This window comes from Alosa alosa, chromosome 3 (assembly GCF_017589495.1).
Source record: "Alosa alosa isolate M-15738 ecotype Scorff River chromosome 3, AALO_Geno_1.1, whole genome shotgun sequence".
NCBI classification, from domain to species: Eukaryota; Metazoa; Chordata; class Actinopteri; order Clupeiformes; family Clupeidae; genus Alosa; species Alosa alosa.
This window is the reverse complement of record NC_063191.1, coordinates 21,288,695-21,301,568: the sequence shown is the minus strand read 5'-3', so window position 1 is coordinate 21,301,568 and position 12,874 is coordinate 21,288,695. Positions and strand designations below refer to the sequence as shown.

Sequence of the window (12,874 nt, the reverse complement as noted above, 5' to 3'; positions counted from 1 at the left end):
CGCTGCCGCTAATGCACTCGGAAGCGTATTTCATTACCCAGTCTGAGGCCGTGGGCCCGACGGCAAAGACAGAGGGAATAATTGTGCTCCGATTAGGGCCCTGCGCACATGAATGCAGCTTCAGAGGGCCTGATGGATGGCCAAGCCCTCACCGCACCCACAGCACTCCCACACCCAGCTCCGCCCGCCAGCCGGCTCCGGCGCAGCTCCGGCGCGGCTCCAGCACTCCGCTGCAACAGTTGTTCCACTTGTTTTTCCCCCCTCTCTTTCTTCTCTTTTCTTTTTCATTTAAACGAGAGATCTGTCTCTCTCACCATTTCCCAGCTGGGCTCTCTGTGAAAGGCAGAGCACTGTATTAACATGCCACCTGTCTTCCATCTTCAGGCTGTAAATAATCGGGCCTGATAACACTGGTGCTTTGATTGGGGCCGGGATTGGCCTGCTGCTGGATGCTCCCCCGCATGTATTCCATGTAATGAGCAGAGAGCAGGGCTATTAGACCCAGAGACATCAGAGCAGATAACGGCTTATAAATAGCACTGTAACAGGAACCAGCGCAACAGCCTGCTCTGGGCCTCATGAAATAAAGAGAGGGAGACAGCAGCAGGAGCGGCAGAGGCAGAGTTGTGCAGACAAGAAGAAATGAAAAGCAACAGGAGCGTGCACACACACCAACCTGTGAACACACCCTCACACACACACACACACACACACACACACACACACACACAGTAGACACTGGACGCCATGTTTACTAAGGGTGTTTAGCTTTAGACACCTAATCCTTGAGTACATGGCTTGTACGCGTACAGCTAAGCAATGATGATGCACATCTGTATCAATGGATATTCTGAATACCATTCGTCTGCAACAATGCTATTCTATCTCCTCTTGAGCGAACGTGAATATTATCAGTGTCCTTTTTGCCAACTGCCCAAACAGCTGCATTAAAATCCCAATGATCATTTGTATTGTCACATACAGGTGACTAACACTTAAGCCCTTTTTGAATATTCACACTTGATTTGGTGTTTCATTTGGAATACCCCATCATTGTGCGATTAGTGAACCTGCATACAATTGGCCTGATGTTGTGCCCTAGCCCATTTTTTATTTTTTTTGGGAGGGCTGGTTCAAAGTCAGTCCCAGACCTGTGTTTGTCTTCCGCTAGGGCGAACAATATTGTAACCTACTTTGCCCTTCACCCTATTGTAGAGGCAGTCTCAGATTTGGGGTTGAAGGGGGGTGGTGGTGGTATGAGGCTTCCCTTTTTTTTTATCTCTGTTTGAATTTTGCATGAGCCCAGGCTGTTTGAAGGCATGCAGTCTGGGCCCCGACGGGGGTGGGTGGTGAAGAGCAGGGCATCCCTCAAGCTCAGTGAAGCACACTGTTGGGTGGGGCATCTGTCTGCCATCCTCCACCAAAATTAGAATGCCCACGGTAGTACCACTCAGTTACTGGCCACGGTTAAGCTGCTTTTGAGACTCACAAGGTGAGTTGAAGGAAGTTTTTGAGTCTTTCATTAAGAAACGTTTTAGATATGAAGTCTGTTGTAATATGTTATAGCCCTAACTGTGAAGTTGTTGTGTTTTCATGTCCCTTATTTTGTAAACAGCAGTGTAGACGGTAGAGAGAGCTGGAGCCAATCATACAGGCCAAAGCTCTCGGTGCCCTCTGTACTCTGAAATCAGATATAAAGAAGTTCATGGAGTTTGAAAAGTACTGACACACATGAGAGTAGAGGTATGACTATGTTTATGAATATGGATTATTCATCTCTGACAGAAGGCCGAAGAGCTTTAGACTACATTTCCTGTTATTTGTATACACGCTTCCAACCCCCACCTTCCTCGGCTTGCTTCCTAGTATGGCACCACTGTCATTTACTGCTCTTCTCTTGTGTGCAGGACTCATTTTGGCCGTCCTTTTAAAAGCCATACTGGGCTCTGTGTCTACTTATCGCCTTCATTATTAATGAGCTGGTTAGGGAAAGACCTGCGTTTGGTGGAGCAGGACCACTTGGACACTAGTGTGCTGCTGTCTTGATGGTCCGAAAAAGGCTAGACAAGAGCATCTTCACCATCCATTAACCGAAGGTAAGGAGCCGTTGGTACTAAACCACCAAAGCTGGGGGTTGGGAGTGTGAGCACAGAAACCGAACTCTAGACCAATCTTGACCCGTTAGCATCTACTGCTAATGTGCCCAGGGCATTGGGGGGTTGGGTAGGGCAAGAAGCCATGCCCCTATGCGGAGCGCTAAGGCGGTTAATGGGGGAGTCCTCTCTTTCCTCAGAGAGGAGGGGGGGGGGGGACTGAGGGCTTCCATGCTGAAGAAATGAGCCTAAGGGAGTCACTAAAAATGAATGGGGCAGGCTCCAGTGCTCTGCCCCAAACCCTCAAGCTCCCAATGCAGCCATGCATTCCAAAGTGGGCGCCATTGATGTTTTGACATCCAAAAAAGCGAGACGGAACAAAGGGAGGTTGTGTCTGGGTCACACGCTGGTGTCAGACCTGAGTCTCCTTGTGTTCCTGGTGTGATCCTTCTTAGCATTTCATAACAGAAAATTGAGATATTGGCATTTCTTTGATGTCTTCTTCTCCTCTAGAATATGCGAGTTCCCACAAAAATCAGGTTCTTTGACTTGGGTGATGTGATTCTACTGAGGATACCCGACTGCATACTGTTGTTTCTTTTTTTTCTTGCTGCTTAGCTTTTTAGCGCTGTCTCAACTTTAAATGGAGCTGATTGCCTTTCAGCAGGGCTCTGCCCTTTCTCCAAAGGATTCCTCCAGTGCTCTAGGAGAGAGAAACTCCACCACTCTTACCCACACACTGTCCTTTCCTCCCCCAGTGTCCTTCCACATAAAACAAGCGGTAATATTCATTAATTATTTTCCTTTTCATTTATTCACCTTCCCATTCTCAAAGTGAGCATGAATGAGGACTGCTATAGCAAACCCCAGCAGTGGCAGCAAGCAGTGGTGGCAGCAGCTCATCACTCCAACGCTCCAGTTTACAGTTCAGTGGGTGCATTATTAACATCGCAGCATTAATCAAATCGGACCAATTCTCTCTCCCTCAGTTCCACACGTTATGGTAATGAAACAACCATCTAACATGTGGAGTGGTTTACACAGAGATGGAGAGAATCGTGCAAGAGCCGCAGTGTTATAAATAATATGAATCAATAATGAATGAACCGGTCTTTCACATATTTGGAGCCCGAGCTCTCAGTGTGCACCCCAAGGGGATTGGTGGTGGTGGTGGTGGTGGTGCTCAGGCGCAGAGCGAATCTTCTCCCTCGTTGTGGAAGCACGCGGCCAGAGATGTCATTTTTCCTGCCGGGCGAGGCAATGTGAAGCAAGGCTCCTTGTTTATACCCCAGCAGACATTATTTATTTATCCGCTCTCATCTGTTTGGCCGACTGGCTGCGGTTTTCTTCCATTCAGACTTGATCATTATGCCCGATGCATTATTTACTAGGCCAGACACATTGCATACAAAAGCAGGCTCTGGCAGGTGTGAGTGTCCTCCTCTACCTGTTTGTATGTCTATCTGTCGCGGTCTTCCTCTGAACTCTGCAGTCAACACTGCCCCACCTATTATTAACCTCTTTTGCATTCTCTTTGGTTCCTCGTATGAGGTCACGATCACTAAAGGAGGAATGATATGAAGTTGTTACATGTTTGTTTCATGTTTCTACTCATGCTAGAGACTATATGAATGTTGTTGCTTAGAATAAACCTTTAAAAGGGGACATCATCAGTAGTTTCTTTGAAACTTTCCAGAAGCATCTCCATGCGGAATCAATTGGGAAAAGTTTGGGGGGCTACCTGAAACAGCCAGCTGGAGAGGTTAGGGATGGACCCTGATTTGCATGCCAGGTTGGAGATAAAGCTCTTTGCCCCATGTACACCTGCTTTAATTTCCATACTCAACCCATTCCACACCTGTCTGGGCAGTTGATGCCACTGGGACTCTCCTTTCCTGCCGCTCTATTTTTGGCCCTTACTGCAACTCTTATCGGCTGTGGAAGTGTTGAGCGGAGGCTGGAGTGGGTGTGAAAGCCGGCCCTGGAGCCCTTGAGATAAGGGCAGCACTTTCCTTTGTGTTTATTTTTTCAGGGTTCTCCTGCAGATGCCTACTGTAGCTCTAGCTGTTGTCATCTTAAAAACATACACAGACGAGGCAAGCTTCTGGCTGACTGCCTGTCTGCTGTCACCTTGCAAGCTCCACATTCTTGTCTGTCATCAGCGTCACCACCCAAGTGCACCCAAGTGCATGCTAGTATGAGGGTGAGGGGTATACATTTTCTCCCAGGCAGAGTTTAGTAGGCCAAGCCAGCCACGGTACAGTTGTGGACACTCTGCTCCTACTCCGACTTGGGATCAAGTGTCGTGAGGTGGCCTCTGTCCCAGGAGGTAAATGAACTGACCACGTGTGATGCTGTAACTGGAGTAGCCAGCAGCAGGGCAGCCGACTGCCTCAATCACAGTGAAGCACAGGAGTAAGCTCAGCCAGGGCTTACAAACAGCCCGGGCTGGAATTTCACCCCGCATCGCTCGCTCGACTGTCTGTCAGAACCCTCTCTCCCATAAAGGCCTTCTAAGGTTGCACAATGGCCTCCATTCTGTCATGAGGGTGAGTGTTCTGTTTTGTAGCAGCATGTGAACTCACTTAAGAGAGAGCAGCTTAACGTCTACGTTACCAAAACATTTTTCAGAATATACCTGTTGCTACAAACAATGGCAGGTATGTTGGAGGCCGGCACAGAGGGACTGAATCATCTACTGTCTTAAATTTGTTATGGGGAGCTGTTGTTTTCTGTTTGCTAGTCATTTGTTTGTATATTTTTGTTGTTGTGTAGTGTGGACCTCTGATAGTGGCTCTGTGTAAAAGCCTGGTCTTACTCCTCCCTTTCCCTCCCTCTGTCTCTTTCTCCCTCTCTCATTCATTCCTCATGCCGTGGCCTTATCGACACATGGCGCCTATTGATTAACATTGCTCTGGAGCAAATGCACCATTGATCAGCCGCTTTGTTAACTGCTGGCCTCGGTGACTCAGTCACACCCTTCGCAACCAACTGTTTCACCTATTGTCTGAGATTTCTCCTCCTCCTCCTCCTCCTCCTCCTCCTCCTCTTCCTCCTCTTCTCTCTTCCTTGTGCCCCTCCCTATCCCCTTCATTCACATTTCCTTCCAGCAAGCTCTTGTCACACTGAGCCGCCCCTCCCCTCTAGTCTCTTCACACTGCTGCGCGACCTTGTAAACAAATCTCTCAGCAACACGCGGCCCTCTGGAGGGAAGTTGCTCCTCCATCCCCACCCTCTCTGGAGCAGCCCAGGGAGGTCACCATGAGGAGGGCCGCCACTTCCGCGCCCACCCAACAGCACAGACACTCAACAGTGTCTCAGTGGCCCCAGGGGATGGACGCGGGCCCTCCCTCCCTCCCCATCGACTCAATGTTAAGAGCTATTTTTAGAGTCCCCCCGTCATTCATCTCCTCGGTCCCTGAGGTTTAATATGATGCTCCGAGAAGTACTTTGTCCTCAAGCCAGGAACAAACAAGCCATATCTTCATTGCTTTCATTCAGATGTAGCTTAACATAGAGTTCCATAAGTTCCTGCCTGTGGAAGAGCATCCTGTGAGATACATCAGTTGATTTAGAAGGAGAAGCTGGGAATGCCCAGATGTCATATGCATACTGACGTGATTGGTGTCTGTTTGAACTGTCTGTTTGAAGATCTACCAGCTGCCGGCAGGAGAGTTGGAAAATAAAAGATACGTCTACGTCATCTGTAAATAACCCCCCTGCCCCCTCACACACAATCACACACACATCCTATACCAACACCAGCTCTCACTATTATGGCAGCGTTGTGGATTCTCTCTGTACTTCTGTGCTATAAGCTGAGTGCTGGCTGAAGGAAATCAGAAAAGTCCTTAAAATCAGAAAACACCTGTAGAATTCTGGGGTAAATTGATTCTCACCTGAATATAATTTTCACCTGCTGAGAGATGCAGTCAAATGTAGAGGTTTACAGAGGTTTTGAACAGCAGCATATTTTGACTGAATATTGCATTTCCTATAGACACCTTGAAGGGGAATCTTGAATTTCCCCTTGGGGATCAATAAAGTATCTATCTATCTATCTATCTGTCTATCCATCTATCTGTCTATCTATCTGTCTATCTGTCTATCTGTCTGTCTATCTGTCTGTCTATCTGTCTATCTACATGTATCTATCTACTATCTACATGTATCTATCTATCTATCTACATGTATCTATCTATCTATCTACGTGTATCTATCTATCTATCTATCTGACACACCTATTTTTGCGGTGGCCATTGGTTGGGAGGAGTTGTGTGGGATGATATGGGTGGATGGGGGGTATTGTAATTGCTCTACCTTACACTGTCATGTCAGCTCCAGCTACATGGACTTAATGATAATCTTTAAATCTTCTCTATTTTCAGTGCCACCCTGGCCATCAGGGTCCTATAGCAGTCAGTGTAATTGCAGTTCTATGGTGGTAATGAGGATGGAGGGAATAAGAAAGGGAAAGGAATGAGAAGAGGAGAAAGAGAGAGAGAGAGAGAGAGAGAGAGAGAAGGAGAGAGAGAGAGAGAGAGAGAGGAGGAGAGAGAGAGAGAGAGAGAGAGAGAAAAGAGAGAGAGAGGGGAGAGAGAGAGAGAGAGAGAAGGAGAGAGAGAGAGAGAGAGAGAGAGAGAGAGAGAGAGTCCCACTGCCTGGACCTTCTGTGAATCTGGCCAGTGTTCCAGGAAGCAGAGCAGCGGCGCGCATAAACACTCTGCATGCCTGCGACGGCTCTCTGATGTCACCAGCCGGGAGGGAGGGAGAGCGAGCGAGAGAGAGAGCAAGCGAGCGAGAGAGAGAGGGAGCGAGCGAGCGAGAGAGAGCGAGAGAGCGAGCGCTAGAGAGAGGGGAGGGGACGAGTGAGACAGAGGGAGCTAGAGACCCAGCCGGAGGGGAAGAGAGCAGAGCAGAGAAGAGAGAGGGGAGTGTGTGTGTGTGTGTGTGTGTGTACGCGAGAGACACTGAGGGAGGCAGCGGAGAGGAAAGCTGCCGCCGTGAGTGAGCGAGCGAGGGAGCGACAGAGAGTGAAATCGAGAGATAGCCGAGCGTTCTGCGCTACACTGATCCACACCGCTGACTGGGATTCTTCGTCTCTCGTGTGTCCGCCAGCTATCTGCGCGTTTTGTTTTTGTTTTGTCATTTTTTCCTGTCCTCCCCTTCAACCTCTTCCCGGCACAGAGTGCTTCATCTCCTCCTGGTCTGGACCAAAGGGCTGATGGGTAAGAGCTGACTAGCTCCCTGTTGCTTTTGCTGGATCTGTGTGTGTGTGTGTGTGTGTGTGTGCGCGTGTGTGTGTGCTCGCTTGCATGTGCCTGTCCGCGTGCGTGTGTGGGTGGATGGATGGACAGTGTGCAGGCTTTTATTGAATGGTGGTGACGAACGCTTCCCCATGCTGTGTGTGTGTGTGTGTGCGCGCGCTGCATCCTTGAATTGAGCCACAATGACTAGAGGCAGGATGAAAGTGAGGAGAGATTTCTGTGTCTGCTCTTAACTGCCGTGCCGTTTGTGTATGTTGGTGTGTTTTATGTGTGTGTGTGCGCTTGTGTGTGTGTGCCTGTGCGCATATGTGTTTGTGTGTGTGTGTGTGTGTAGATGCTGCATCGGTGGTGTTGCGGCTGAGAGGAGGCGCTCGGCTGTGGTCTCTGGCGCAGGGTCTCTGTCCTGGACAGGCTGTTCAGAACACACAGAGGGAGCACGGGGGAGAGAGAGCGGGAGGGAGAGGGACAAAAGGGAGTTGGGGACGGGGCTGAGGGGAGCGCAAAGAGGAACTGTTTTAGTAATACAGAAGCGTTGTGGAAAGATTTAAGCGATAGAGAGAGAGAGTGGACACGGGTTTCCAGGAAGAGCTGATGGAACGGACTTGCGGGGGAGAGTCACCACCGCTGAAATCATAGACTTGGACATGCTGGACCAACTGAACTAATGAACGACTGCCAGGGAATTAGTTTCTCTGGCAACATGAATCTTTAATCCCATCCTCCTGTTTGCCTGTGTGTGTGTGTGTATGACTGTATGTGTGTATGTTGTGGGGAAGGAAGTAGTTTACGCTAAAAGGCTATCTCCCATAAGCTCACTGGGAGTTTGAAGAGAAAAAGATTTCAGTGTATTTTTTTTGCTTGTATGTAACTTGCTGAATAGTGGAAATTTTGAGAATTTACTGAATGACTGAGTGTGATTGTGTGTCTGCGTTTACCACGTTTCCAAGCGCTTGTGTGTGTGTGTGTTGTAGGCTGCGCTGTTAGTGGAGGGTTAGGTGGAGTCCCGTCCAGGCTGTTGGCACGGCCGTCGCCCCTGGCAGCCACGGCGTTTCTCCCAGCATCCCCTCGGCCAGGAGCCTGCAGCTTGCAGCTCCGCTCAGTGCTCCTCACGTCCCACTGCCCATTAGTCACCCGCCTCGCCACCCCACCGCACCCCACCCCACCCTAGCCCTTAGCCTATTGGAAGCAGATGTGACTTTTGTCGAACGCAGTGACTCCAAAGATGCCGTCCTAGGACCCAGTGAATGTGCTTGTTCATGTATGAGCAACTCTCTGAAGCTATCTTTAACTTACTTGTTGTGTCTAGTGCAAAACGCAATAAATAAATATATATGACGCCAAGTTTTAAGATGTGGTGTGTGTGATGCCTGTTTGTTTATTTTTTTTTTGGGAATAAGTCACAGAGGAATATCTAGTTGTTGAGCTTGACAAAGCACAGATAGCCTCTAAGTGGAAGTGGAGTGCCTCAAGTTGCAGAGAGAGGCTCACTGGCTTTAGATCACCAGAGGAGATTCCAGTCTGGTCACTCACCGTGTGGTCATGCCAGGACAAGACAATCAAAGAGGCGTTGAGGCGGACACAGACATAAAAACAAAACAATTGAGTCTTCAGAATGGGGCTGGGGTGAGCAACAAACAGACAGACAGATAGTACTGTACAATAAAAGAATAGAGAGGGAGAGAAAGAGAGAGAGATGGCATAACCACAAACTTTCTTGGACATCCAGTCTGTCTCCTTCCTCAACCCTCCTCCCTGTTCTCTTGCTATTGTTTTCTCCCCACCCCACTCAGCCACATTAAACAGATCTGGTGTCCTCCTCCTCCTCCTCCTCCTCCTCTCCGCTCCCCTCACGTCCCTCTGGCTGTAGCCCGCGCCCTGTTCTCTTGCCTGACTCCAGTCAATGGCAGCCTGGCGCTGGGAGGGAGAGGGCTCAGCAACGGAGCTGATTGCTCGCCGCCTTCGGCCAACCGCCGGCCTCTTCCAGCTCTGTCGCCATGACGCCGTCGTCTCCTGCCCCGCTGCCTTACCTGATGCTGGTTGTGGCCAGCGAGCAAGGCGAGTCGTCTGCAGGATCAGTGGCAGAGATTTCAGCCCGGCGATAATCCTCTCTGGCTGTGGGATCCAGAGGATTGGACTGGGGATAGGGATCCTCCATATAGGGATGTACGGAGCAGGAAAACACCAACAAAGCAGCTCACACCCCAGGGGACCCGAGCTATAAATAGATCAAAAAATGGATGGCTCTTCCCCTCCTAAATCCCCCCCCCCCTCCTCTGTGTTTGGCTGGCAGTAAAGCTGCTTTGCATGGTTGCTCATTGCTCCTAAGGATGCTGTATGTGTGTTTGTGTGTATGTACATGTGGCCATTTTTGTGTGTGTGCGTGTGTGTTGGGATAGGCTTACGAGGGATACGTAATGATTGTAAACAATCCCTTAGAGCAGCCCAAGTAACTAACCGGATCATTTTATTTAATGTATTTGACTTGCAGTAGGCTTATTGTGTCCGTTTGTTTACAAGCATTCTCCAGACGTCAACTCTGAAGGGGAAGTAGGCTAATAGACATACATAATAGACGTACAGGACTAACTCGAAGTGGCGTTTGCCCTGAGGCCGAAGGGTGTGGCTTTCCAGTCAAGCTCCCCAGCCCCGTCAGCCCCTGTCAGTGTAGTTTACTCGACCCAATCCTGTCTGTGACCCAGAATGCTACACACAGACTCCCTAAAACGCACGTCACTGGGCATGCAATGGAGGGGCTGCTCTCATGTCTCTTTGGCTTGGCTGCATTGCAGAAGCGTTGTGAAATGCATGTTTAACTTGCATCTGACCAGTATTGTTCAGTGAACACGCACAAATGCACAAATGCTCACATAAACACGCTGCCCAGTAGCTGGAGTAATTGCCCTGGCAGCAGGATTGCCTCGCTGGTTATACGTAAGATGGTGTTTACTGTAAACATGTCACATCCCATTCTCATTACAGGGCCTCAGGAGTGTGTGTGTGTGTGTACGTGTACATGTACATGTGGTGATGACTGTACGGGATTCACTGTCAAGGAAAAGCCATGTCATTGGAAGTGTACTGAACTACATGATTTGAGCATTTCGGTCAGCGCCAGAGACAGTACTCGGTCATGTCTGGATAGGACGCTCTGGCCCAGTCTGGTGGTAAACAAGAGTATCACGTTACAGCGGACGGCAGGTAGGCCATTACACACCCTAGCGTTTTACTGAAACCAACTCGTGACCTGAGAGAACAGCTAAGGCTTGTGTGAAATCGTTTTACTGATCTGTTTTGTCTGTCAATGCCCACTGGACATTTTTTAAAGGACAGACTGCTACGTCTCTTTGGCTTCCTGAGTTATCCAAACTGCTCATCGATCTACACAGCAATATTAATGTATGTGTGGAAAACCATGTTTGAACCGTGTCTCGTGTAAAAGTGTTTTTCCTAAGTACTTTTCCTAAAGTACTTTTGTTCCTAGGTAATCAGTATTTTCCTACTAATCTGTTAAAGATTATCAACATTGACTGAGGTAAATTTTCAAACCCTGTCCCAAGTTTTACCATTGCTTTTTAGGATCAGTGATGATTAAAAAAAAACATTCATTGTTCATAAAAACAAGGCTGATCTGATAGAACTCTGTATACTGTATGGCAGTGTCATTGACACTGTAAGTAGGCAGGTGAGTGGTGAAAGTTTGTTCCGATATGCAGCCAAGCTGCAAGACTACCAAGTGTGCAGTGTCCCGTATGAGACTCCTGCTAAGAGAGTTTTTGGTTATTGGTCATTACTCTGCTTATTTGGCTTAATAACATTTCAGCCCCCACCCCACCCCCTGAAATGGCCCCTATTACCCATGAACTCGTGCATGTAGTGAAACCTGTCAAAAGCTGAGTATGTTGGCCCTGGGCCTCCAACACAAACACAAAGCAAGATACATAGACTGTGCTGACCCGATTAGGGGACTTCTCTCATGGACACGACTATACATCTGAGGTGGTGACGGGGGCAAGAGGGCGGTCAGTGATGACCGAAATATCTCTCTTGCCCAGAGAACCATGGGCTTGGCTTTTCCCAAGGCTCAAGATGCCCCTAAGTCTTGTGACGTGACCTTTTTTTTCTGCCCTTCTGGGTCGTGCCAAAGAACACACAAGAATAGGTTTGCAGAAGGACTCACTACTGGGTGAGTGGAGAGAGTCTGATTTACACTGCAGATTCCGCTTGCTTCTGCAAGGCTAAAAACCATTCATTCATAAACACCTGCACCTGACTTGTTTGCTCTGTTTCGAGTGCACACACAGACCTCTGCACTTGTTATGTCACCCAGGAATGCCCTACTGTGCAGTGTGTTGATGTTGTAAACAACAGGTTGAATTAGTTGCAGTCTCTTTCAAGGTGTCTTTGATGCCGAGTGCTTCTCAGGCACACGGCTTCAAAGGTAGAGTTCACTGTGAGGAAAGGTTTGATTGTGCACTTGTGAAACAAGACACTTGCAGTGTTTCTCTCACAGGTAGACCAGAGGTCAGGTTGAATTGGATTGCTGGCTTGTTCATGTAAGAAGTGTTTGTTCTAGTGAATTCTATAAATGTACTTTTGTTTTCCCAGGAAAAGGCTGTGTCCGGACTTGCCTTTTGCTCTTGGTTAGGTTGGCAGAGCATTCCCCTTTAAGCTTCCAATAACTGCAGTGTACGTAACTAGGCAACTAGTTTGGCTTTAACCACTTCTACCATTCACAATCTTTTCTTGCCACCTGTTCTGGTCCATAAGGCACACTGTGTTGTACAGTCACTTTCCTTTTGGTAGAGAAACCTCAATGAAAGTCACGATGATGTACATTTGCAAAACAACCACGTACCATCAGGCAGTGCATTGCCTGTTACCCGGCAACAAGCGAATGCGTCGATGACCATCTCGGCTGGGGTTCCTGTTTGATCCCACTGGAAGCGAGGGAAAAACAAGTGACTCATCTGTGAATGTTTTTTAATGAGCACCACGTCTGATGCTGGGTTATTTATAGGTACTTCCTTTTGTTTGGCTACACCGATATCTAATTCACATACCCATTCACCTTCTGTTTTCTGGACTAGGCTCTTAAACTGCTGTTTTAATGATGGAAGATTGGGGCTTGGTGACTAGTTGACTACCCATTCAAGCATCCCTTCCCATGAGCCTCTGGTAGTTTCCTCTCCTGCTTTTCATCCCTCCTCCTCCACCTCCTCTCATCCTCTCCCTGAAGTGGCCGTTAATAATACTAAAGACGATGGGAGCTGAATCAATACCCCCTGATTCTCAGCACACTCTGCAGCTCATCTGCCTGCCTTTTAGAACCATTCTCATCCACCCACGCCCACCCCCCCATGCGCGCACGCACACACACACACACACACACACACACACTCACTCCCCCACCACCAACCCACCTTCTGAGAGAACAAGCACCCCTCTGTCACTGCGGCATAGCCGTGGCAGGCGAGGGCCTGTGCGGACGTCACCAAGCCCCTGTCGCGCTGCCTG

The 12,874-nt window shown here is 48.7% G+C and overlaps 1 protein-coding gene across 3 annotated transcripts in view; it reads left to right on the top strand.

Moving 5' to 3' along the window:
- The window catches only part of hdac4 (histone deacetylase 4), a 144,781-nt gene that overhangs the window by 66,112 nt on the left and 65,795 nt on the right, over nt 1-12,874 (top strand). Inside the window, exon 1 of one of the 3 annotated variants that reach the window (XM_048238392.1) lies at nt 6,998-7,321. The exons of the other annotated variants lie outside the window; for them this stretch is intronic. Within the exon in view, the coding sequence (XP_048094349.1) occupies nt 7,318-7,321 (4 nt within the window). The 5' untranslated portion in view covers nt 6,998-7,317. Of the gene's footprint in view, nt 1-6,997; nt 7,322-12,874 lie in introns of those variants that run through there. 3 annotated transcript variants of the gene reach the window in all.